Source organism: Borostomias antarcticus, assembly GCF_949987555.1.
Source record: "Borostomias antarcticus genome assembly, chromosome: 22".
In the NCBI taxonomy this organism is placed as follows: domain Eukaryota; kingdom Metazoa; phylum Chordata; class Actinopteri; order Stomiiformes; family Stomiidae; genus Borostomias; species Borostomias antarcticus.
In genome coordinates, this window is record NC_140255.1 from 10,575,304 (window position 1) to 10,602,145 (window position 26,842).

The following is a 26,842-nucleotide window of genomic DNA, read 5'->3' on the forward strand; positions in this document are numbered from 1 at the left end:
CGGCAAGATTGTAACATCGAAGAAAGATCTCGAGGCCCACCTGGGAAAAACCCTCACCGACAGCCGACACCATGAACATGTCACCCTTCCACCGGACATGCCAACAATACACCCCCCAGAACACCAGATGGATGTCAGCCCTCCCAAGTGGAGTGAAGTGGAAAGAACCATTCATCGGGCAAGAGCTGGATCCTGCCCTGGCCCCAATGGGGTCCCATTGGGGCATACCACTTGGAGCATACCAGTATGATATGGCACCAAATCCAGGCCGCAAAACAGAACAGAAGAGATCTCCACGTCGTGTTCCTCGACCTCGCCAACGCTTTCGGCTCAGTTCCCCACAATCTCCTTTGGGCGGCCTTCAACTTATACAGGGTCCCAGAGCCTATCACCGCCCTCGTCAAAGCTGAAAAAGATGCCAAAGATGAGGTGGGGGGGAGTTGAGAAAAGGAAGCTCTCTTGGAAGGAGTTATGGGACATGGAGGCGTTTCAAACCAGCTTCATCATACGGGCAACGTATGACGTCCTGCCATCTCCTAAGAACCTCAGCCAATGGTATGGCGAAGACCCTACGTGTTCCCTCTGTCCATCTCCAGCCAACCTGAAGCACATCCTGGTTGGCTGCAAGATGAGCCTCACACAAGGCCGGTACACCTGGAGGCATAACCAGATACTGAAGTGTCTAGCAGCTACTCTGAGGAGCAGACGGGCAACAATCAATGCCCTGCCTCCCACGTCATCCCATCCAGCGGGTACATGCCAGTTTGTCTGTGAAGGTGCGCAGCTACCCGAGGCCTGTGCACCAAAGACACAGATGGGCCAATTGGGAGCAGCACGGGACTGGAAGCTGCTGGCAGACCTGGGACAGAAGCTTTGCTTTCCACCAGAGATCGCAACGACCAACCTCAGACCAGATCTCGTGCTTTGGTCCACCTCACTACGAACTGTCTACATCATAGAGCTTACAGTGCCTTAGGAGGACGCCGTGGAGGAGGCCTACGAACGCAAGCGCCTAAGGTATGCTGAGCTGGCGGCCGATGCTGAACAACATGGCTGGAGAGCCAAGGTCTGCCCTGTGGAAGTTGGCTGCAGAGGCTTCGTGGGCACAACAACCACCAGGTTCCTCGCAGACATGGGAAGTCGAGGCCAGGCCCAACGTTTATCAAAGCCCTTTCCGAGGCCGCCAAAAGGGCAAGCCAGTGGCTCTGGATCAAGAGGAGGGACAACACATGGGCTCCAAAATAACATCAGGAACGAGACCGTGACAAGTTAACATCAAGATGACGTCAAGGTGAGCCTGGGACGCCAGGTCTCATCGCTGACCCCTCTGGAGGTGTAGTGGGCTCATCAGTGAAACACTCATGGTGTTTTCACACCGGGCGCGGCAAGAAAATCCGCGCCGCCAAGTTCGCCCAATCTCGCCGCGGGATCAATAGGTCGCCGTGTGAATCCGCCACAGAAAGTTCAAAAAATGTAACTTTTGCGAATGTCACCGCGCGGCGAATCCTGTCCGCCGCACCACCGAGTTCTGCGATTCGCGCCGCCCGTGCCAGGAAAAATTTGCGCCCGGTGTGAACACAGCATAAGGATGGAGGGCGCCCACTTGAAAACCCCGCAATGTCATCATCCCCACTCACAACTGGTCTCAAGGTACGTGCTAACATTTAGGGATTGTATCACCTAGTCCTAAACAGAACTGAACTACCTTGGTTTATTGACATGAAATCTCTGCGAAGGTAGCCACCCGGAAGTAAGTTATTTGTTGCTGTGACGTCACGCTGATTTCTCGTATTAGAGTGGTTACACTAGCTAACTAGCTAGCTAGCACTGACAGGTCCAGTCAACTTCAGTTTCTACACTTTTGTAAACAACTTAAACCAGCAATTACCTGTCAGGATCTTTTGTGAACATCTAATGTTATCTAGCTAACTTAGCACTGACAGGTAGCAGTAAAGTTCATATTAAACAAACAATTACCTTTCAGAATCTATGGAGGGCCGGTGAAAGGCAAGCTCTAGACATGTACTCTGATAGTTCTGACAATTCATTGCAGAACACTTTCGTTTTTCCATTTTTTGACATTTTTTTAGCAGCTGCCTTGTAGTCTTCATGTTGACCTGACTGGATGAATTCGGCTGCAGATGACAGTCCATAATGGTGGAAACACTACATGAGCACCCTCTTCAGGCGGGTGCCAAAAATTCCCCTAACTGTCCCCTCTTGGCATTCCATACTCTTTGATTAAAAGGCCCATTGAACTTGGCTTGAGCCAAGGAATTGAACGGTACCTCATTTTTGAAAGTCGGACCTACGGGTCAAAAGTTGAGGACTTCCAACTTTGACACGTTGGTGGTGCTAGAGTGTTCAAGATGATGACATGAGACTTGATTACAAGACTCAGGGGACTATCATGAATTACCATATGGTTAGGCTACCATAGACTCCCATGGCGTAAGAATAACAATAGGAAAAGGTACAAATACAATGGTGGCCTAAACAGCTTCGCTGCTTGGCCCCCATAAAGGTACAAACACAATGGGAGCTTCATTGCTTGGCCCCCAATAAGATACTGTATGTTTCTGTATTTGCATTGTGCCTTTCTTTTTGTTGGTTATATTGTATCTTGTATTGCACTGTATTTTGTAATTGCATTTGCACTGTCATGTCTTTGCACTGCCCTGCCCGGTCCTGTCTGGCACCCTGTCCTGTTATCTTTATGAGCGTATGCCATTACCCTAGTCAAATTCCTAGTATGTGTAAACCATGTAGCCTAAATGGCGAATAAACGGATCTTGAATCTTCTAATATGTCCATGTAGTTGGCAGGAGTTGGCTTTCTCGAATAGCAAGGCTAGCTTCAACGAGTCTGCATAGTCAAGGATTTTCTCCCTCTCTCACACACACAGTATCTTGCCCCAAGGCGCAAATGGCAAGGCTGTAAACGTCAAGAATATGATTAGTTTTCTAAGATTGAGGAGTTCCCATTGGTGTGGATTATTATTCAGTGTTTTGTTTCTGTTGGGGTATTTATATTCCAACACTGACCCAGGCAGGACATCAGTTACCATCCCTCCACACTGTAGCAGAGAGAAGCCTGGAATACTAACTACAGAACAGGCATAATAGTATAATAGGTCCTTTTAATAATACATAGTGGTTCAGGGTGGTTTATTTGTCAAGATGCCGGTACCATGTACAATGAAACGCACATGACAAGTGATCATTCTGGTGATATAAGGATGGCATCACAAAGTACATATTGCTGATTTCTTTTTTATTGGTCTGATTCATAATTCAACACATGACATACAGGAAACACCAACATATAAACATTCTGAATGAAGAGAAATCATTGATTGGCCAATGGAGTTAAGTTGACCTCAAACACATGCGAGCGCCAGTTGAAGGAAATCAGGGGAGACATGGCTTTAAAGATGGCAGGTCAGTTCCAGGCCTTTTACTGCAGGAGCATTGGCCCATATCCTGGCTATGTAGACCAGAAATAGAAATAGTGTGGAAAGAATGTACAATGTGTTGAGTATACTATACAGAGACTCATACTGTAGACTGCATTTCTATGCAGCTGCTTGCAGTGTTTGCTCCCTGCCTTGCTTTTGGACCACACCAGCTCCATCTGGGGTAAATGACAACTGGAGGGACTGCTAGGACAAGAGAAGATAGATAATACTGATTATGGGGTGTTATCAGCTCATATCAGCTGTGTGGTCAGGCTACATGACATTGTAGTTATAGCTGGGTCAGTCTAGTTTATTTTTCAGTTTCAGTTCAGTGGGCCTGCTCTCTCTCTCCTCTCATGGCCCCATCAGCAACACAGGTCTGACCTCATATACAAAATGAGAAAACCTCATAGCTTACTGCTATTTAGTAATTTCAGAAGAAAAAAAACAGTTATCATTGTGTCTGTACTTAAAGCAGAGGAGCACACACATCCATGCACACAAGCACTCACATGTGCGCGCGCACGCACACGCACACACACACAAGCACTCACATGTGCGCACGCACGCGCACACACACTCTCACACATGCGCGCACGCACACACACACTCTCACACGCACACGCACGCACACACACACACACACACACACACACAAACAAACATATTTCTGTCAGCTGTACAGGTGAGCAAAACTGCCAGATGTCTATTCCCAGTGCGACCCAGCACATCACTTCATTCACGTCATGCCAGAGTGGCTGCTGGGTATTGGTTTTCGGGGATGGGATTGGGCGGGAGTGAGCGATGGTGGAGAGTCAGTCGTGGATGACGATGGGTCCTCTCATCCTCAAGCTGGGGTGCGGATGTGGGGGGGCGAGGAGCAGTCCCTGTGGTGTGCCCTGGGAGACCCTGTGGAGGGTGATCTGCTCACAGGGCTGCCGACAGGCGCGCCTCAGCTGCGATCTGGAGAGCAGACGCCTGGCCCTCCTGGAACACACAAGGGTAGAATCAGTACCACTGTTAGAACAGGATATTGCATCAGCCTAAATGATAGATTGAACAAACCCCCCCCCCCCCCACACTCTTCCTCCCTCCCTCCCTCTCCTTATCTTTCTCTCTCTGCCTCATTCTCTCTCACACACACTCTCTCCCTCCCTCCCTCTCTCCTTCTCTCTCCCTCCCTCCCTCTCTCTCTCTCTCTCTCTCTCTCCCTCGCTCTCTCCTCAGCAACAGGGCAGTCTCAGGATTGTTTTTCTTTTGTCCAAACAGAAAAACATGTCAATTACCTTCAACTAAATACTTTGATTGGGTTAGGGCAGAGTAATGTAGACATTGTGTGTGTGTGTGTGTCTTTTAGAATCTGTGTTTCTTCATGAGTGTGTGATCAGTAATAGTGATGAACCTATCAAAGTTACATGAAAAATGCATGAGCATGAGACTTCAATTCACACACTCCCTTCCACTAATAAAGGAGCCATAATAGTGCGGCTCTGAGTTGCAAATCTACATGCATATCATTTGGCGAAGGGAGTGTATATATGTATGTGTGTGTTTGTGTGTGTGTGTTTGAGAGAGAGAGAGAGAGAGAGAGAGAAAAAAGAAAAAGACAGAGACAGACAGATCACAGATTGTCCCTCTCCCCTTTGAGTGATTTGAAATATTATCCTCCATTGATGTAATAGTTTAGGACACACAGTGCTAATATTGGTTGTACTGCTGATTCTCATTATACACAGATATAGATGTACCTCAAACTCCTTACACAAACATTACTATCTTTATCAACAACCCTCCCCACAGCTTATCTCTGCACCCCCAACCCCATCCACCTCTTTCTCTCTCCTCTCTGTCAGAGCTTGTTTCCTGTTCAACAAAGGAAGAAGGAGAGCGGAACATTGCAATCATCCATTGTTCGTGCTGGCAAATCAGATGACACAGATTAGCATATTTTACATCATTCGCTTATGATTCTTGGAAACGGAGGCTCTGGCTTGGGAATCAGCTCCTCATGAGAATGGATACGATAGATAGATAAATAGATAGATATAGATGGATGGATGGATGGATGGATAGACAGAGACAGACAGACAGACAGATAGGCACACCTACAACTATACCTACCTACCTACCACACACAGTTTTCCTCCCAGTGATAGTAGTAAATGGGTGATGCATGTGGATGGTGATACAGTAATGGGGTAATGATATTTCCACCAAGAGAAATGCTGTGAATCTGCTTCCTCTCAGACCAGTTATCCTCTAAATTTAGCCTCCGCCAGTCCGCATGGGGGCGAGGGGCGGAGGCTTGGTGGGAGAGCAGGGTGCCTTGCTTCATTTTAACAATTTTACTGAGACATTCTTCTTCTGCCGTTTCTCAAATAACCAAGTTCTCATACAAAAGGTATATACTGTATGTGGGATCCGGAGTTTGTCTGGAACTCTCATCTCAAACCCTACTCTTCACTCAGTGACATACTTGGTGTGAATGAGAAGCGCGTTTGTTAAACACTACACCAGATGATATAGTGTAACGTTAGACTACTATCAGTAGAATCTGACAAGTCAACTACACATATGAGAATGAGACTCCACAGGTTACAAGGGTCATCTGATTGTGCTTGTGACTGTGAGACAGTGTGTGTGTGTTTGTGTGCGTGTCATTCACATACAGTGTTGTGCATGTGTGTGTGCCGGTAGTGTGTGTGTGTGTGTGTGTGTGTGTGTGTGCATGCGGGGTTAGGGGCTTACCGTGAGAAGGTGTCTAACAGCTGCAGCACTGAAATGAGACAAGCAGCCAGTCACTCACAGGAAGTGCAAACACGCGCTGACCCAAGATGCAATGGAGTAAAGGAAAGGTCAGAGGACAGGGGTCAGGTGTGTATGTCTACATGCACGTATGGTCGCATGTGTGGAAATGCTTGAATAATGTATGTGTATGAGTATATAAGCAGGTGAGAGGATCTCTGTGGAAACCTGTGGAGTCCCATTATTTACAGCATCAGAACCTCTGTGAGAAAAATTTGGTTTGGTGACCCTGAACCTATCTGTCCTCTATTCTCAGCTCAACTCTTCTGTCAAAACCTCCTAACATGGTCAATGACCCAGTTATCATGCCACTGGGCATGACAGATCTGTTCCATACACTCTCCATACATTGTAATCAGTATGAGAATATCTCCCATGTTGTGGTTCTGTCTGTCAAGACTTGTTTGAAGCTGGCTCCATCAGCCCAGTCAGCTGTCAGTCTTGCTCATCAGCCATCAGGCGCCATTCACTCGCCATTCCCACACGGAATCCACCCAGCGGCCAATCAGAGGCCAGAGAAAGCTCAGCCGCACCTACCTGGTCTCCCGGGTGACCAGAAAGAAGCTGTCGTCAGGAGCGTCGATCCAGTTTGGGCGTCGCTTGCGCATCATCACCCCGCCCCTTGAGTTGCTCCCGCTGCTGCTGCGGCCGTTGTGCTGGTAAGAGCCAATCAGAAAAATAATAACATTGACTGTGTCTGTCCAATAACATTAGATCATAGTCATTAAGCAAAGGAACTCACTATTAGTGCATAAACACATGGAGGCCATGAAAGCTACTCACCAGCACTGGACCTGCTGTGGGGCCTGGGTTCTCTTTAGCAGGAACAGTAGAAGAGGCGGGAGAGAGAGGGTCAGCTTGACTGAATTTCAGTGTAACTTGTGTGTGTGTGTGTGTGTGTGTGTGTGCGTGTGTTTACCTGAGCGTCTCTCTGACTCAGATCTGCTGTGGTGGTGGTAGCTGCGTTTTCCCAGCATGCCATGGGGTCCGTGTGGGAGTGAGGAGAGCAGACGGCGAGGGGGAGGAGCTTGCAAGCCAGGGGTACGGTGGGAGCGCGGGGTAGGAGCTGCTGGGCGGGACTCTGGAACACAGCAACACATCAATGACACGTCTCGGACATAGATACACAGTACATTAGCATACATTAACTCCACATGGTGTGCATTGACATTAGGTGAAGAGGTCAGTCAGTGTGTGTGTGTGTATTACCAAGATGTGATTTTTACCTAGGAACTGCACAACACTGGTCAGGGTGCTCCTCTGGGTGGTCCTGGTTCTCGGCGGTCGGCCCCCCTGCCCTTCCGACACCCGCAACATGTCTAAATCACACACATACAGACACAAGCACACACACAGCATCACATCTACTAACAAGTGTAACATCCTCACTGCACCCCCCTCTAGAACATAGAAATACTGTATTTCACTCCGACTTCAGCTGACTTGGTATGACTTGGCATGTGTGTTGGTAGACAGATATATTAATATTCAAATGAACACTCACTCCGACCTCAATCTAACCCCACAGTTCATTAAATATTAACCCTGATGATTTACTGTCAGCTACAGCATGAGAGCATTATGGTACAAGTTAGTGTCAGTATGCTTTCACTTCAGGAAGTGATTTCAAATTAGAAATATGACCAATTGAATTCAGTGTTCTAGGAAATCCTATGAAAAACCATACAAATGTAAATTCATTAAATATTTATTGAATGAATCCTTAACATGATGAATTGACGCCATCCATGGCAGGAAGTGTAGAACAGAAAGGTGCTGCTCACACACACCAACAGGCAAACTCACACATACAGAATATCCCATTATGCACACTCATGCCTACATGCACGTGTTCACACACCCCAGAGCACACACAGGATGGTGAGGGTGTGGTTGATGGCAGCAGGCATTGAAGTAGAGTCCATGCTGTAGTAAAGGGTGGGCCTTGTCTGGTCCTCTGGTCTCAACAGCCAATCGGTGAGTGTGGTGGAGTGATGGACAGATACACAGACACATGAAGCACAAGGACTCGGATAGGATGGTTTCAGCTGTGATTTTATTAGAGCACTACTCTCACATTCACAGAGAAAGAAAGAGAGGGAGAGAAAGAGGTGAAAGTATTGAAAGGCCGATTAGAGAGGAGAGAAAGAGAGCCGAGAGAGGTGAGAGTGATTCTATAAGATGACTCTGGAAGGTTCTTCCGTGTATATGAGCATGTCGGCAGGGCTACACAGCCCAGAGGTCAAATGCGTTGGTGCGGCAACAAAAAACCAGGAAAAGCCTCAAACCCACAAGGGAAAAGCAGAGGAACGAACTAACGATGACTAGACCATCGTGGTTTTATGGAGCGTTGTCTGTGGCTGAGCCAATGAGGGCTGTTCAACAGCCCGCTACTCTCACTGACAAATCTATACAATCTCCCTCTTCCTCCTCAGCTCTCTAACCCCATCCACTTCCCTCCTCTCCTGTTACTAACCAAATAACAGCTCTCAATCCCTCACACAACACACAATCTTTCATGGGCACTCACACTCTATTAATAGCAGAAAAATAACTAATGCACACACAGGCTCGGTGATCATCAAACACATACACACAATCTAGTTGAGCCCTGGACTATATTGGCTAGTGGCTACTCATTCTTATTGGTTGAAACATTCCCAGCTGAATCACATCAGCCGTAACAGCATAGTAGGCTAGCCCCCTCTGGGGTGTTGTGCAAAATAGAGCTTCTTTTAGTAAAATATGCCTCCTTTAGATCTAACCTTAGCAAATGTACATCTCAAACTACGATATGGATTTCATAATATCACCATCACCTACAGTCAATAATAGGAAGAACATTGATTATGTATTGTGTGGTCATGTGTGTTAATATAGACATGCATACCATGTAAAAGAAAGACCCTGCTTGTACAGAGACATGTCTTTGAGATGTTTAAAATGGCAACAATGGCAATTTTCAGTTCACAGTGATTTAAGACCAAAACAAAATCAAATTAAAACAGACGGACAAATGAAAACATGATCAGAACGCAATAGTTATGGGGACAGGCAGTCTTTATTGGAAACAGGGGGAGGAGAATACAAAAACAAAATAATAATAATATAACAATAATAATAAAAACAGAAAGAGAGACAGACAGGGGGAGGAGGGGGAGCAGCGAAGTGGGTGGAGGCAGAGGAGGGGGGTGAAAGAGGGGCGTCAGGGTGAAGAGGGGATGGTGTGTATGTGTGCATGAATGTGTGTGTGTGTGCATGAATGTGAGTGTGAGAGTCTGTATGTATGTATGTGTGTGTGGCAGAAGTTAGGAATTGAAAGAGCTCTGCTTACACTCTGCCTTTATGGCCCCTGCCTTTATTGCCCCACAGTTAATGGGCACAAAGGGGCGGCGCGCGGCGCGACGCAGCCTGATGAGGTCACGGCACACGTGCCTGGCCAGCTTGGTGAGGCGGGTGGCCTGGAGCAGGAAGGCCTGCTTGGTCTTCATGGAGGACTTGGGGCTGCCGCTGTTACGCACTGGCACCATGTGACTGGACTGGCGAGGACCGTGGCCCCGGGAACGAGGCTCCTGCAGAGAGGAAGAGGAAGAACATGAGAAACACTGTGTTCATTAAAGAGGCAGTCAACGCTTGTTTCCGTTGATATTATTTGGATTAAATGTTTAAATTCTGTGTGTAGGCCTTTTTAAAATCACGGTCAGTCACTGAAAAAAAGCAGTGCAGTCCAGTGATGTCATTTGCCGTGTTTGCCCTTACCCGAAGTTTTTCCGCCATTTCCGCGATTCCATCTTCCGTGTAAGGAAACAGCTACACACATAATTTAAGCATTTAACCCAAATAATATCATCTTAAACAAGCGGGACTGGGCCCCTTTAATGCTTGGCTGATTTCTAGACGTGTGCTAGTTTTGTTTAAATAAGTTTTAAAAAGGGTGGTGGCAGGGGAGCTCACGTTGGTTGCCGGGGTTGGGGAGGTCCTCTCTTCTGGCCCCTCTGCTCTGCTTGGCATCTTCAGGCCACCGTACTTCTTCCAGTACATCCAGCACGAGACACACAGGCGACACTGCATGTTGGGAGGCCCCCACGAGTACCACTGGGCTGACTGCATGGCTGTACACAAAGGACAGCAGAGGGAGCACAGGAGTACAACCAGAAACTCGCTCCCTCACTCTCCCCCTACTCTCAACTCCCCCCTATTGTGATTTAATCAATTGCTGCACACACCTCATCAAGACATAATCAATACCTACTGTCAATACCTGTGGATCAATATGTATAGTTAATCAGTGAAAACAGTGTGTGGTAGACAGCGTGGGGACAGATGGAGTGATTAGTGTTGATAATGTCAGTGCTGATTGAACTGCACTTCCTCCTGGCTCAGTGAATAGCTCTGATCAAATCTCATCTTTAACTTCCATTATGCACTCGCTTCCTTTCATTATGTTGTATGGCATGTCTAAATGTTCATTATGTTGTATGGCATGTCTAAATGTTCATTATGTTGTATGGCGTGTCTAAATGTTCATTATGTTGTATGGCGTGTCTAAATGTTCATTATGTTGTATGGCGTATCTAAATGTTCATTATGTTGTATGGCGTGTCTAAATGTTCATTATGTTGTATGGCGTATCTAAATGTTCATTATGTTGTATGGTGTATCTAAATGTTCATTATGTTGTATGGCGTGTCTAAATGTTCATTATGTTGTATGGCATGTCCAAACATATGTGTGTTTCACACCTGGGGGCCAGCCAGGAAGCTGCTTTATAGAACCTGCCCAGAAAGGTTTATTTAAAGGTTTGCGTAATTACCAACCTTCCTTGTCTGTCTCATCTTCCCTCTCTCTAACACACACACACTCGTGCCTGGTGTACTCACAGTAGCAGCTCTCGCACGCTCTCCCTCCTCCTCCTGCTGCTGTGTGGAAGGCCCCAGGCCCCGCCCCATTTACCGTCGCCATCTTCCCATTGGTCATTGAGATCTGATTGGGGTTGGGCTTATTACTGTGAAAACAAAGTGTCAGTTAAAACATATCTGCAACTTCTTTCTTGCAAAAGGTTGAAGGTAGACACACTAAAATTGTTTTGCAATGCATCTACTCATAAATACATAGACATGTCCACAAAGGAACGTACTATGTGGGGATGTAAACCTGCTTGAGTTTGCTTTCGGCTTCTGCTGCCTTCAGTCTTTTCTGCCCAGAGAGAAACACAGAGGACAGGAGTGAGACAGAGACAGGGGTCCACCTCACAGACCAGGGCGAGGCTGGCAACGCAAAAGCATGTTTACCACATTACTATGGCTGGAAACATTCACATTTTTTCTTTTAGCCGACACCAAATCCCAGACAAACTCCCTGCCAACGTACACCCAAGCCCCGCCCCTCTGCAGGCATGGGAGGAGGTGTAGATGAGCAGACCCACCTGTTGGACATATCTGTCTGTGGTCTTCCACATGTAGTAATACTCTATGATACTGGTCAGGGACTTCCAGGGGAGCTGGAGGGAGAAATAGGGGTGCAGAGCGAGAGAGAGAGCGAGTGAGAGCGAGAGAGAGAACTGATGTTATTAATAACTAATCATCTTGCTGCCTGGGTGCCATATCCGTTATGAATATTCATGAGCAGAACTGGCCAACTAGAGAAATGATCACAGACTGTACTTCAGTTATTCTGAGCACACAGTTTCAGATGCAGAAACACCCACAACCCATTCGTGCATTTTCCCCACAGTTCACGCACGCACACGCACACACACACACACACATACTTACGAAGTCTTGTCGGATGTCATTGAAGTCTTTTCCATATTTCTCCAGTGCCTCTTCGAACATGCCTGCTTCGGAGGCGCTCCACTCCTCCATCTCGTCTCTACACAGCACCGGCCCCCCCGCCGGCACCAACACACTAAGCGCGCTGGTCAGGTCGTAGCCGTGACGATGCAGCGTGTCCATCGCATGAAACTAAACACACACACGCACACAGGGAGACAGTATGTGTTTACAATCTATCTGCAGGCAAACTTTCTAATTTAATGCTGTCTGCTATTTTGTAGTTAAATGTGTGTGTGCGTGCGTCTCACCAGTGTAATGTCTCGTGAGGCCGCGGCTGCGCTCATGTGTAAGCTGGGCTGTCTGACTGAGCTGCTGCAGTCCAACGCTCGAGCAAAGGTCCCCACCGCCCTGCAAACACACACACACACACACTTGTTTTATATATCATAAGCCAACCACAGGAGAAGGTGATATGGGCGTGAAAGGTCAGGGTTAGGGTCAGGGGCTGAGGGGTCAGGGGTTATGTTGGGGTCAGAGGTGGGTTTGTACCGTGCCACCACCAGGAATTGGTCAATCTGTTTGGTGGTGAGAGGGCACTCTGGATCCCACAGCTTCTCCTCCAGCTTGGACTGGTCTCGTTCATCTGCCTCACCTACAGGACACAATGGGGGCGGGTGAGTGTGTCTGTGTGCCAATATACACATATCTGTGTGTGTGTGTGTGTGTGTGTGTGTTCTCACCCTCCTGTAGCATTTCTGGCACATCCGCCTGAAAGCGTGGCCCCACTCTGATCTCTCCCTTGTCAGCCAGCAGGGTCTTCTGTGTTGGGTCATACACCAGAGAGTAGAAGAATGTATCCTGGAGAGACAACACGCACGCACACACACACGCACACACACACACACACACACACACGTCGGAGTCAACACCAAAACATGATGTATGAGCAAATACGTCAGTGTCAAACTGGCGAGGCAGTCGTGTCCACCGTAGGAGGAAAGCCTCCGGCTGTGGTATGACTCACCTCTTTGTCGAGGTAGGACAGGACAGCTTCCGTCTCGTTCAGCAACGCCACACTGCACTTTCCCCTGGGAGAGGAGGAGATCAGAGGTGAGCAGCAGCTCAATTGTGCATTCATGGCTGGGTAAGTGTGCATCCATGGGCAGTGCCTTCTTCACAGCTTGACGCTGGAGTCCACTTGTGTGTACCTTATGTGTGTGGCTGGAAGACTCTCATACTGCCGAGAGAGGAACAGTTCTCTGTGGCGGAGCTGGTGCTTCTGTTTGTCTGTTAACTCTGCCTCCGATGGACTCTCCTTCTCCTCCTCCAGATCCTCTGTGTATACACACACACACACACACACGCACACACACGCACACACACACACGCGCAGACACACACACACACACCCTGCTATTACACCAAGACTCACAGAAAAGCAGAATGGTGTAAGCATACAACCACACAGATATGCGCACACACACAGACACTGACTTGCATGCTTGTCTGCCAGCTGGATGAGGCTGTGCGAGATGTCTCTCCTCCTGTAGAAACACACAACCTTCGCTTCTACATTCCCACTGGCCGTCTGGAACGGACAGACACACGCACACAAAGAGAAACAGTAAGAGAAGGTACACTGAAGACACAACAAAGAAACACCAGCCCTGATAATCATCAGCCCCTGATTTCCCATGAGACCTTGCTCCTATGTTGTGTAACATACTGTGTAGCCATGGCAAACTGACTGCTCCAGCTCCTGACTGATTCATTGATTGAATTGACTGCATGATCATGCCGACAGGGTACTTCACTTGTCTGAGATTAAAAGCAGAAACTGATCAGAAGATGAGGAGGAGGAGTAGGGAGGAAGAAGGAACATACACACACACACACAATCCATGGGGGTGCCGCTTCTCACCTGTGTCACCTGTATGCGACAGTTGGGAGTAGTTATCTGTCTGTTTGTCTCAAATTACACACACAGCAACACATACAGTACTGCAGGAGAGCTGGGGGGCAGTGTCACAGAAAAGTATTCAAGATATTCACCCTTGGGCACACTACCCGTAATTCTACACCCTTTTTGTCCAGCTATATTTTCATCCCAACACTCACACACTCATGAGTGCAATACCTTGTTGAGCTCTTCTATCCGGCGGATAAGGTAAGGGTTACTGGAAGAATTCTCGAAGAACACGTAGTCTGCAACACATCAGAGAATGCAATCATCACAATTGCCCATCCATTACTACAATACAATTCATCAACCCTCATATCAACTGCAGCATATCCCTGTCAGTCAACAGGTAATAATAATAATTCTGGACTTTGAGGGGTCTTTATTGGCCACACGTGACGCACACACACGCGAGTGTAGAGCCACACAGCACACACACACATCTTCAGTGGTCGAGAGTGGAATTTGTACTCTGCATTTTCCCATCCAAGCTGTTCTCCTCCAGGGGCAGCCAGGACCAGTGGGCATCAGTAGTGCCAGGGGGTCAAGTCCAAGTGCTCTGTCCAAGTCCTGGTCAGGGACTGAAGAGCATCTGTTCTTCTGCATGTTTTTTGTATTGGGTTCTTAGGAGGAAACCCTTGCAAACACAGGGAGAACATGCAAACGCCGCACAGAAAGGCCAGAGAGACCTTCTTGCTGTTGAGGCGACAGTGCCAAGTCCTGCGCCACTGTGCCGCAAGTGAGCGCGTCAAACAGGCAAACTCTCTCAAACAGGCTTTTACTGGGAGTCTGGTCTCTGGAGACCATCCGAAACTGTTGGATATTAGGACAGAGTTGGACACTGGAATAGCCAGTGGCTCTGTAGTCACATGACTGGTCCATAATGACCCCTAGACATGCAAACCTTGCACACTTGTCAACTGAAAATACATCTGTGAATCAGTGACCATAAAACCACCTGCATGAAACGTATAAAACCTGCACATAGTTTAGTCATTCTACCCATCAAACTTTATCTTTATCAAACACTAGCTCTGCAGACAGGCAGCAACAATTCTCTGACGGTCACCTGCCGGTCAGTCACCATGAAGCGAATGGTTCCTGCACCAGTCAAACGCGGCCTCAGCTGACCCCAAAGTCGACCCATCAGGCGGACAGGCCTCCCCTCTCTCAGGTGGCTAGCTGACACTGCACAGCAGCAGAGTTAGACAACTCCGTCCGCATCATATAAAACAGCTAAGTGTGAACCAGCTAAGCTAGCTAACGTTATAACGTCGAAATGACAAGTGAGAACATCATGTGATCTGACATTCCAATACTTAACAGCCAAGCCGAAGCATCGTAAAAAGCTACATTGTTGTCAAATCAAATTCAAACACTAAAACTGGAAACAAAGGCAGACTCAGTTTCTTATATGCATGTCAGGGGCGTTTGTCTATGCTGGTTATGATTCCCAATACAGATACTGGGGGAAAAGGGACAGAACGTGAACGTGAAATAATCAAGTCAACTAAAACGCAACGACGCCATGAGAAGAGAGACAATGATGTGGAAGTCCATGGCAGCGCTAACGTTAGCCAGAGGAGCTAGCTGGCTAGCACAGATACGGGGACAGCTAACTGCACATGCATCACTGAAATCATCCAACAAAACATCTGACTCCTGCTTCTATACAGATAGCCAACAATGTATTGGAATTTGATTATGCTCAGTTATGGTGAATTTTAAAAGCGTGCACCGATGGCCACGGAGAGAGCTAGCTGAATAGCTAACCCGTAAGCACTCGTAATAAATGGATGCCTGCCAAAAGGGAGGCACATACAAAGGCACATCTCCCAAACAGCATCGACAAAAGGCGATCAACAAGGCACAGAGTAAACCCTACAGTGCTGTATGGACTCAGACGAGAGAATATCAGCAAATAATTGTGTAGTAGTCTTTTAGAAAAGGTAGCTTGCTAGCAAAAACGCTAGCTAAATGGTTTTGTATGGCAAGCATGTTAGCTAGCTGCTAGCTGGAATGGCCACGGTAGACGTGAGGCCTGACCCATATTTGAATGCCAAAAAATGCTAAATACGCACATTTGCCCCCATTATGAAGCCACCATGTGCTCTTTCATTATGGAAAAAATGCGCTACGGCGACACAAGGGCAAGAACATCAAGAAGCACAGGCTGAGCGACACTACAATTGGCATGTTTCGACTTCATTAAAAACCACTGACATACCTCCGACCCGGTACATGTTGGCCGCCATTTCTGCCCTCCCGGAGTGTTGAAACGCAAACCATAAACTAACGAAAAAAAGAGACTAAATTATCACACCGATATATAATACTGCGATTAAGAACGTGCTGATATTAGATGTTGTGGTCGCGGGACTTGAAAGTGGAGTTGGGCGGGAGATTTTGGTGGCCTAATGTAGGTAGGCTACCCCCCTCCCTATGTCTTCACAGTACAATACAGTAAACTCACTCGCCAAAAGGACTCGGATCAACCCGAAACCACTGGTGACGGAGAGAGGGGGAGGGAACGAGCGACTGCGACGTACACAACACACACACACACACGCACGCATGCACAGGCGCGCGCGCGCACGTACACACACACACACACACAGGCTACACTATAACAGCCTACACGCCTATTGAAGCTCAAGTTTGTCAGACATAGGCTAGCCTAATGCACATTGTCTGCAATTATTTTATTATGGTGCCAATTCATAGGCTATGCACTTATGGTTGTCTGACAGATGTGCCATTTTAGTTTCTAATTTGGTTTGGTCAGGTAAAGCTTATGTCATTATCATTTCGATGTAGAACGAAGCTTAATCAGAAGGCTATGGGCTATTGGTCAACTGCAGCTTCCCTATTGCTATTAACTGGCCTTGATGTTCGGGTTTAGCAAGTATTTCGTGTGGATATGTGTGTGTGTGTTGATAGAGAGTTTGTGACATCACTGCTCTGGTTGGACTAGCCCCCAATTTAAGTGCAGAGCTGAGGACTGCACCGAGCGGAAAGGATATGTGTGGATATGTGTGTGTGTGTTGATAGAGAGTTTGTGACATCACTGCTCTGGTTGGACTAGCCCCCAATTTAAGTGCAGAGCTGAGGACTGCACCGAGCGGAAAGGATATGTGTGGATATGTGTGTGTGTGTTGATAGAGAGTTTGTGACATCACTGCTCTGGTTGGACTAGCCCCCAATTTAAGTGTGCAGAGCTGAGGACTGCGCCGAGCGGAAAGGACTGTTTGCATCCTGCCACTTTGCGCACCATGATCTCAAACATCTCCCGAGCAGCATCCGGATAAAGCTCCAAAGAGGGTGAAACTCTTTCACTGGCCCGGATTCTCCGACGTCTCTTGTGGTTCAACGGAAGAGGTCTTTAAGGTGGAATAAGTGGCTTCCAACGGGAGATGAAGTTCGGAAAGAGCATCTGCGTGCTTAACGTGGGGGGGACCCGGTATGCATTCCCCCGCGAGGTGATTCGGGATTTCCCCCTGAGGCGCGTGAGCCGCTTGCATGCTTGCGCTTCCGAAAAAGAGGTCCTCGAGCTCTGCGACGATTATGACCGGGACTTGAACGAGTTCTTCTTTGACCGACATGCACAGGCGTTTGTGTTCATCATGCTGTACGTGCGCTCTGGCAAACTCCGCTTAGTCCCCGGGGTGTGCGAGCTCTCTTTCTACACCGAAATGGTCTATTGGGGACTCGAGAGCGCGCACCTGGAGTTCTGCTGCCAGAGGCTTCTGGACGATCGTATGTCTGAAATCGGCATCTCTAGTCTGTCCGAGGAGGACCTGCGAGCCCCGGGGGACGAGTCCCAGTGTGCAACCCAGCCAGAGTACGCGACGGACCCATGGCGCGCAAGGTGGCTCGAGAGGATGCGCAAGACGTTCGAGGAACCGAATTCATCGATCGCGGCGCAGGTTCTGGCTTCGATATCCGTGATTTTCGTGATCGTGTCCATGGTGATGCTGTGTGCCAGTACCCTACCAGACTGGGACACGGCTAAACGCAACACAGTGGAAGAGCACAGGTAGGATAGCCCGGGTGCGCTGTTCGTTATTGCACATATGTTCTCTAAACTAGCACAAAGAGTTTGATAGTGACTTTTCCTATACTGAGAAGACCCTGGCAAGGACAGGGAAAGTGTGCGTAATTTAGGATACACTGTTGCCATTGGGCAGATTGTCTGTTGAAAGTATCTCTCTCTCTCTCTCTTAATCACTGTCTCTCTCTCTCACTCAGTCACACACAAGCACACACACACACACACACACACACACACAATGAGAGACAAAGGAAATATTTAAGAGCCAAGTGAGGAGCAGCTCATTTCTCTTCCTGTGTTCTGCTCCTGCGGCTGACATGCCTCTCCTCAGTCTTCATATCTCTCCATTTGTGTCTCTGTCCTCTCCTCTGACAATAGTATGGACATTTAGACCTCCTGTTGAGCACTACTTTGTAATACCAACCATTTATTTCCTCTCCAGTCCATTCCCCTATGTAATCACTCACCTTCGCTCTTACCCCCTTCCATAGGGTTGTGGAAGCAGTGTGTATTGGCTGGTTCACAGCCGAGTGTGTGGTGCGTTTTCTTGTGGCCCGGAACAAGTGGGACTTCCTTCGTCGTCCGCTAAACCTCATTGACGTGGTGGCCATCTCTCCCTACTACATCACCATGGTGATGGCCGGTGCAGGGTTGCCAGGGGCGGGGTTGGGAGGTGCCGGCGTGGCACTGAGGGTGCTGAGGATGATGCGTGTTTTCTGGCTGATGAAGCTGGCTCGCCATTTCCTGGGTCTGCAGACCCTGGGGATGACGCTTCGGCGATGCCACAGGGAGATGATCATGCTGCTAGTGTTTGTCTGCGTCGCCATGGCAATCTACAGTGCCCTGGCCCAGCTGTTGGAGCACAGCCTGGACCTGGGGAGTAGTAACCATGACTACGCTAGCATCCCAGCCGCTGCCTGGTGGGTGATCATCTCCATGACGACGGTGGGGTACGGCGACGTGTACCCGGTGACGGTGGGGGGGCGCGTGCTGGGGGGGCTGTGTGTGGTGAGCGGCATCGTTCTCCTGGCACTGCCTATCACCTTCATCTACCACAGCTTTGTGCAGTGCTACCAGGAACTCAAGCTCCGTTCAGCTAGGTACACGCGCAGCCTGTCAGCCCAGATACTGTACTGAGTCTCTCCTCTGAACCCCTTCACAAACCTGCAGGAGCCCAGAAGAGCGCCTATACAGATCCGTGGACTAATGAATCAGTGACTTCTCCCTCTCGACAGGGTGGATCCTCTCCTCTCATACTGATGAACTGTCTCTGTACTGACAGCAGGCGTGACCTGTTTAGACTCACCCATTTGTGTTTGGACTATTTATCCCATCATCCTGTGTCCTGCGTCCTGCTCATGTTGACAATCCCTCACATCCTCTTTATGGTCTGGGTTGAAACCTGTTCTGACTGACTTTATTGTCTCCACCATATACCACCATCTGGACAGGAGAGAACATGCACACACACACACATACACACACTTACATACACAAATACATCATATCACATTTCACTTCATATTTAATCCCAGCTACTGTTTGCATTGCAGTCTCACGGTAACAAAGAAAATGGGCAGGTGTGTGTGTGTGTGTGTTTGTGTGTGTGCGTGTGTTTGTGCTATGTCAAGAGCCCTGCCCCCAGACAGTGACACAAGTGTGTGACCCAGATGTGCTGTTACTATGGTGCCCCAGTGGGAAACGAGAGAGTCATATGAGGAAGGGAGAGGGAGGAGAGAGAGAGAGGAGAGGGGGTGACGAGAAAACAGGTCAGACGGACAAGTAGATGAGAAACAAACAGAAATGGGAAAACAAAGAGTGTGAGAGAGATGTGGAGACAGAGAGAGACAAGAGACAAGGCAAAGAGGATGAGAGAGATGTGGAGACAGAGAGAGACAAGAGACAAGGCAAAGTGGATGAGAGAGATGTGGAGACAGAGAGAGACAAGAGACAAGGCAAAGAGGATGAGAGAGATGTGGAGACAGAGAGAGACAAGGCAAAGAGGATGAGAGAGATGTGGAGACAGAGAGAGACAAGAGACAAGGCAAAGAGGATGAGAGAGATGTGGAGACAGAGAGAGACAAGAGACAAGGCAAAGAGGATGAGACAACCCGACAGAGAGACAGCAGCACACACAAAAGAGATGAGCTCAGCACAAGAATCATCAGATTCTCCATGAGTGAACACAGAATGACAAATTATGTATTGCTCTGTCTCCAAGGCAACATATTCAGTTTAATGACAGCTGTCAATCACATAATAGTACACTCTCACACAGTCTATCAAGCATCAATGCTGTATTCAAGCACTTTTCCAACACAGCCCACAGACGCACACCATACCCACTAGACTAACACATACTGTGACTCTCAACCCTACACACACACACACATGCACACACACACACACACACACACACACACACACACACACACACACACACACACACACGTACTGTACACACACATGGTCAGCCTGACAAACATCAGCCCATTATTCAGGCAGGGCCATCTGTCCTGCCTGTGTTTCACCACACCAGCGACATAATTTGATAAGGAGCGACGTGTGATCCAAACAGACGAACCAACACCTCTCCCACACAACACTATCCCTTGCTCTCCTCCTTCTTCTTTTCCTCCTGCTGCCATTCCTCCTTCTCCACACACACTGCTAATATTGGCTCAAGAAGGTAGCTACTAATAAATATACTGCCACAATATTCAAACCTTATTTAGAAACAAAATATATCTTTTAGAAGGTAATTTGATAATGGTTGTTCCCATCCCACATGGTGGGAGACTGAAATACCCAATTTTAAAACAACTTAAATCATTTGAGTTTTCATCATGGATTCATACTGTCACCGCAGGTATTCAGAAAACCGCATCAATAGGCTGTCTGTTAGCGTCAAAAGTGTAGCAGTCAGAACCTACCTGCAGTTATGTAATGGAAAGCTGATCCAAAAAAAGAAGAACTGTAACTGTCATTTTATAAGGAAAACAGCCTTAAATGTTTCTCCTTTCATTCATATAATTGACAATAGAGGATGTATAGTTAATAGAACTGGTCTGAGCGTGTTAGTGGACTTTCATTAATTGTGTCTATTGTAAATAGTATGTGTTGTGCACTGTATGGTGAAATGTTGTAAATAGGCTTAAAATTAAAGCAAGCTAGATTAAACATATTGTCCCCTACCCATGATGTATATTCATATTAGTTTATTAAATGTTTTAAGTGATATTTATGTGTATAGTATTTGACAACCGGAGCACTAAATTCTGTGTGAAAAGTAGAAGGGCCCCTGAGTACTTTCTTTCAATTCTGGATATCCAGAAAACAGAACAAATGACTCTCCTCAATTGTCCGTGTCATAGAAATTATAGTTTCATCATCTCCTTTTGTAATTCACCACCTCCCTAAATACTTTGTATTTTTCTTACTGTGCTACTGTATTACTGTAAGTCTTTGCCAGTTGGTACACTGTCATTGTTGCGTGCATGCTGTCACTGTTTTCTTTTTTGTTGTATTTTCTGTACTCTGACACTGAATTACTATATATGTTGTTTGTAAGCAGGGCACATAAGGGACCTGGTCTCAGTATGTTCTTCCCTGTCTAAATAAAGGTTCCTATCTATCTATCTATCTATCTATCTATCTATCTATCTATCTATCTATCTATCTATCTATCTATCTATCTATCTATCTATCTATCTATCTATCTATCTATCTGTCTGTCTGTCTGTCTGTCTGTCTGTCTGTCTGTCTGTCTGTCTGTCTGTCGTGCATCCGGAAAGTATTCACACCCCATAGCTTTTTCCACATTTTGTTACAGCCTTATTCCAAAATGGATTAAATATTTTTTTTTCTCAACAATCTACACACAATACCCCATAATGACAAAGTGAAAAAACGGTTGATTTTTGCAAATGTATTAAAAATAAAAATACTGAAACATCACACGTACATAAGTATTCATACCCTTTATTCAGTACTTTGTTGAGGCACCTTTGACCCCATTTACACCTTGCATTAAAATGCATTTTTGGTGATCAGATTGCAATCTGATCGTGCTAAACCACATGAAAATACAGGTGTAAATGCGCCCAAAACATTTTGAGGACGGATTGCGATCCGATCGGCCAAACCAAATCCGGAGGTGGTCAGGGACTTATTTCGACCACATTTAATATAAGTGTAAATGGAAATGCGTTTTTAATCCACATATCAACAACATGGGCGGAAATACGTAGCCGTTGGAACGCGCCGGCTCCAAACCAGCAAGGAGCAGGCTTCCATGGCAGCTAGCAAGAAAGCATTAAAATGGATCCTGGTCAAGGTTGGAGTCCAGACGAGACAAAAGTGTCTACTCTCAATTTGGTCGGACTAAAACATTCAAGCACAAACAGGATGTGACGTTCGATTGTCAGCTGGACAGAGTCGATCAGATCTCAAACGGATCGGGTTGAAGATAATCGAAACGCATATTAATGCCAGGTGTAAATGTAATCAGGCTAAATCATTATCTAGATACAATCTCGATACAAGACGCATTTTAATGCAAGGTGTAAACGGGGTGTTTGGCAGTGATTACAGCCTCAAGCCTTCTTGGCTATGATGCTACAAGCTTGCCATACCTGTATTTGGGCTTCCCCCCCCCCCATTCTTCTCTGCAGATCCTCTCAAGCTGTCAGGTTAAATGGGGAGTGTTGCTGCACAGCTATTTTTAGGTCTTTCCAGAGATGTTCAATCGGGTTCCAGTCTGGGCTCTGGCTGGGCCACTCAAGAACATTCACAGACCTGTCCATTGACCATCGGGTTCTTGGTCACCTCCCTGACCAAGGCCCTTCTCCCCCGATTGCTCAGGCATTAAATAGACATAAAGGCTACGGCTGAAAATATGTGTCAGTAGATAGCGAAACAAGAGATATAGCAAAGGCACACTGTAGATGCAACATTTATTTATACTGCCTGAACCTTTGTGCATCAGCAGTTCAAAAATACAACAAATTACAAAACACAGGTGAGAACTATAATGAAGGCTGAGGATCTGAGCAACTCACTTAAATATTCACACTTTGCCCCGTCAGTTGGGTCCTCGTTGGATGCCGTCCATGGGACCGTTTTATGGGCTAACGTTAGCAGCAAGTTGGCACTTGTTGAGGATGTAATGATTCGGGTTGCCAAATTTGGACGTACCCCCCTTAGAATCGTCGGTGCTCTGAGCTCATTCTGACCGGTGACGCCCAAAAAGTTGCATAAATTGCAAATCAGGCAACACAAGAAGTTTCACAATATTGTGTGGACATCACTGGACAAAACATGATAAAAGAACGCAATTATTAGGCGTTCGTTCGGTCGTTCACTAGCTTCAGGATGAACTCGTTCAGTTACAAGGAACTAACCCTAAAAGAGAGGCTCGTTACGTTACCGTTCTCCTGTGAAACGAACGAACGCACGAACGTCGTTATTTTGAACGCGTTCGTGCACAACACTGGCTGGGACTACTGCCTCTTGTGGTGCCAACAGAGAAATGCAGGTCAACATTGACGGGAGGGAGGAAGTGACAAACGCTATCCTCGGTGCTGGCTTACAGCCATGCACAAAAATAATTAGGTATGATTTTAGAATGAAATTCCACAAGTAGCCTATATTTCTGGTGTGGTTAATCCCTTACAGCAAAATGTGTTTTACAGGTGCCAAAGTCTACCAAATAAATCGTCGGCTGAAATGCTTCCCTTCGGATTACTTAGAGAAATAGGACCGCTCCAGGCTCCAGCTGTTTCATTCTTTTTTGAATGGGCGGGGGAGGGGCATCTAGATGTCAGCTAGTACGTCATTATTCATCGACGGTGACTGAGGGAAGCCCTTTTACTGGGGTCTGTGCTTGTGTCGTGCTGTAACATTTCACCTGTCCTTCATCTTACAATAAAATGTATTACAAATTCAGCGGCTTCACTCAGAGACTAACGGGATCTGCTCCTGCCACAGCCTACAGCCCGCAGGTGAGGATGGGAACGGGCTTGCTCGGGGTGGAGGTTTGTAATATAGTTACCGGCGTTGTGATGACCTTGTATCTAACGTTGGCAACTGCTGCTCCCCATGGCTGATGATGCTATTAGCTTGCTTTTGCTTCTGTTACAACTGTTATTAACATATGACCAGATTTGGTAGTGTATCATCTCCATTTCATTTCCAATCTACTTGCAGATGTAAGCAATTTCAAATGTAGATTAATTTTACCCTAGTGGTAGGTTAATCCTGATCTCTGCACTATTCAACTCTATTCGATGCGATGACTACAGCCAGCCACTTGAGAATGTCTCTCTTGGTTAAACCAGTCCTGTCATTGCTGGTGTTAAATACTGTCCTAACTATGTGTTGTGCAGTCCTAAATTTGTGTCGTGTGTACATGTTTATTTGCTTGTAAAAAAGATGAAATAACATTAGTAGAATAAGTACAAATTATAAAAAGTCACAAGAATTTCTTGATTTCCAAAAGGTTATTGATATCTTGTGAGCTGGCTAGAAGAACAGGTTTGGTTCCCAGATGTCTCCTTGAGGCACTCTAGCTATTCCATGTTAAAGTCCACCACCAGCACACCTGATTCAGCTGAATGTGGCACGTTGCTCAGGAGGTAGAGCGGCTGGTTCGATCCGAGCTCCCAGCTTTGTGCCAAAGTGTGCTTGAGCAAGACACTGAACCCCAAAATTGCTCACGTGCGGCACAGTGACGCAGTACCTAGTACTGTCGCCTCACAGCAAGAAGGTGTGTGTGTGTGTGTGTGTGTCTGTGTGTGTGTGTGTGTATATATATATATATATATATATATATGAGCTCTGTGTGTGTTGTGTGTTTCAGGGTCTGAGGCCTGGCATCCCCTCTGAAGCCCCCACCATGGTGTTTGCCACGCCCACCAAGGTGGTGTCAGAGGCGGGGGCCATGGTAGAGTACCTGGGAGCCAACAAGGTGCCAGACCTCCAGAGACTATTCCAGGTAAGGAGAGACCCAGAGGAATACACAATATCTGAGGGCCTCCAAAGACCTGATTCAGGGCCCAGTGATATTACACTACTGCCCTGTTGTGTCCCATTGAGAAAGAGCCCAAATCGGCAAAGTTCAGTCCACTATGTCCAAACAAAGACATAGTTCATCAAAGTATCCATGTCCAAGGCCTACTATGCGCATCACTCACTTGGCACCGAGATTTCTTGCATCCTAAACGACAACCATCATGCTTAGGCAACTAATTTATAATCGGTCAACCGTTTCCAACACACTGGAAGTTCTCAGAGTCGTTTTTCTTGGAAGGCACATGCTTCACATTTGCTGTTCTTTTACAAGTAGCACCCACTATGCATAATTACCAGTTCTACCCCATGCATCTGTCGTATTACCACTTGGACTATAGTGGGCAGCCGGTAGAACTGGTAGCAGGTGGCCCGGTGCTACTTGTAAAAGAAGACGCACGCAAATGTGACACACACACCGTTGTTTGGAAATCGTGGACTGGACTTGGCTGGATTTGTGCTCTTTCTCAGTGGGACATTACAGGGTGGTACGTAATATTACTGAGCCCTGAATCATTTTGGTTCTTACAGCACCGTCAATCTGCCTCGTGTTTAATCTCAGATTTTTGGACTAATGTCCACTTCTGCTCTCCTCTTTCTAATTTCTTCACTCCTCTCCTCCTGCTTTCACTGGGTGTGTGTCTCTGTGTGTGTCTGTCTGTGTGTGTCTCTCAGATATCAGATGGTGTCCCCGTCCATTTGAAGCGCGGTGTTCCTGACAGGCTGCTGTACCGCACCACCATGGCTCTTACTGTAGGGGGCGCTCTCTACTGTCTCATGGCCCTCTACATTGCTGCCCAGCCCAGCAACAAGTAATCATTCCTAGCCTGGCCTCGACCTTGCCCAGCCTCGACCCGGCCAATCTCAACCCAGCCTGTCATCTGCTTTTCCCTGGCACCATCTTTCATCCACTACAACACATCTGGAGCCATCACATCATCCACTACAACACCTATTGAGCCATCACATCATCCACCTACTCCTTCCACATATTAAAGGCTGAGAGATGGCACCAAGGAACAACAGCCATGATGAATATGATGGATGAGATGAATGCTGTTGACAGCAGTAAATCACATTGGTATAAATTATTACCGTTTTATTTGTACACAATATATAGGATGCATCCATAATATGAACAATAAAAAAAAAATAGTAAAACTGAAAATCATAAAACTAGTTTGGGTTTCTCTTGCCTTTGTTAGCATTCTTCAAGTGGGGAACTATGACCCTGGCTGGGGGTGTTTTAAGGTTACTTATGATCATATACAATGGTTCAGATCAAAACGTTGACAAAACTAGCACTTTTGAGAAAGTCTGATAATTGCTCTACCACCGTTTTGGTCATACAATGGATGTGGATGGGCATCGTGAAAAATCATTAAAAAAAACATGTTAAACTCTCAATTTCAAAGACAAGAAACTCACTGAGGTGTTAGTTGACGTTCTGACATATAATTCGCCATAAAGTAAGATTCTAGTTCACCTGGAAAGGCTTTTTAAAATATTTAGCATAGAACTATTTAGTCGCAGCACATACGTGTGTAAACCTCCGCAAACTAGGTAGCCTAGCAACATAAACAATAACAATGGCTACCGTAAGTAGTTCCGCTTCCTGAATCCCCTCTGCGGATTGATCTACACATCTACAACGGTCGCTTCAATACAAGTCAATGGATTTCATAAAATGATCAATCAAACCCTACAGCATTCATACTTTGCGGCGA

At 46.8% G+C, this 26,842-nt stretch overlaps 3 protein-coding genes across 6 annotated transcripts; 2 read left to right on the top strand and 1 right to left on the bottom strand.

Annotated features, from left to right (window-relative positions):
• Positions 1–4,272: 4,272 nt before the first annotated feature.
• On the bottom strand, positions 4,273–16,443 carry mta3 (metastasis associated 1 family, member 3; the record flags this gene model as incomplete). 4 transcript variants are annotated; one of them, XM_084455877.1, is made up of 19 exons in its annotated part: positions 16,224–16,443; positions 14,174–14,241; positions 13,531–13,624; positions 13,245–13,371; positions 13,061–13,124; positions 12,777–12,894; positions 12,586–12,688; positions 12,345–12,444; positions 12,037–12,225; positions 11,688–11,762; positions 11,400–11,458; positions 11,143–11,267; positions 10,217–10,374; positions 9,597–9,834; positions 7,489–7,581; positions 7,182–7,343; positions 7,049–7,077; positions 6,800–6,918; positions 4,273–4,444 (listed from the first exon to the last, which is right to left on the bottom strand). In XM_084455877.1, the coding sequence occupies exons 1-19, from the start codon at positions 16,249–16,251 to the stop codon at positions 4,273–4,275; spliced, it is 2,121 nt and encodes a 706-aa protein (XP_084312003.1). In that variant the 5' UTR covers positions 16,252–16,443. The 4 variants fall into 4 exon arrangements, with proteins under 4 accessions (XP_084312003.1, XP_084312002.1, XP_084312001.1 ...); XM_084455876.1 differs by having other exon boundaries at positions 7,046–7,077; XM_084455875.1 differs by lacking the exon at positions 7,049–7,077 and having other exon boundaries at positions 6,800–6,953.
• A 966-nt stretch (positions 16,444–17,409) lies between these two features.
• On the top strand, positions 17,410–19,184 carry kcng3 (potassium voltage-gated channel, subfamily G, member 3; the record flags this gene model as incomplete). Its single annotated transcript, XM_084455883.1, has 2 exons — positions 17,410–18,032; positions 18,539–19,184. The coding sequence occupies 2 exons, from the start codon at positions 17,410–17,412 to the stop codon at positions 19,182–19,184; spliced, it is 1,269 nt and encodes a 422-aa protein (XP_084312009.1).
• Positions 19,185–23,912: 4,728 nt separating this feature from the next.
• Positions 23,913–26,254, top strand: cox7a2l (cytochrome c oxidase subunit 7A2 like). The gene is made up of 3 exons (XM_084455889.1): positions 23,913–24,049; positions 24,907–25,041; positions 25,791–26,254. Exons 1-3 carry the CDS (start codon positions 23,978–23,980, stop codon positions 25,929–25,931), a joined length of 348 nt encoding a protein of 115 aa, XP_084312015.1. The 5' UTR covers positions 23,913–23,977; the 3' UTR covers positions 25,932–26,254.
• The last annotated feature ends 588 nt before the right edge of the window (positions 26,255–26,842 follow it).

Bases quoted from the DNA above. Each gene is read 5' to 3' on its own strand.
- cox7a2l (XM_084455889.1), top strand. From the start codon at position 23,978: ATGTATTACAAATTCAGCGGCTTCACTCAGAGACTAACGGGATCTGCT. The intron at 24,050-24,906 runs GTGAGGATGGGA...TGTGTGTTTCAG, and splicing joins CCACAGCCTACAGCCCGCAG to GGTCTGAGGCCTGGCATCCC. The intron at 25,042-25,790 runs GTAAGGAGAGAC...TGTGTCTCTCAG, and splicing joins ACCTCCAGAGACTATTCCAG to ATATCAGATGGTGTCCCCGT.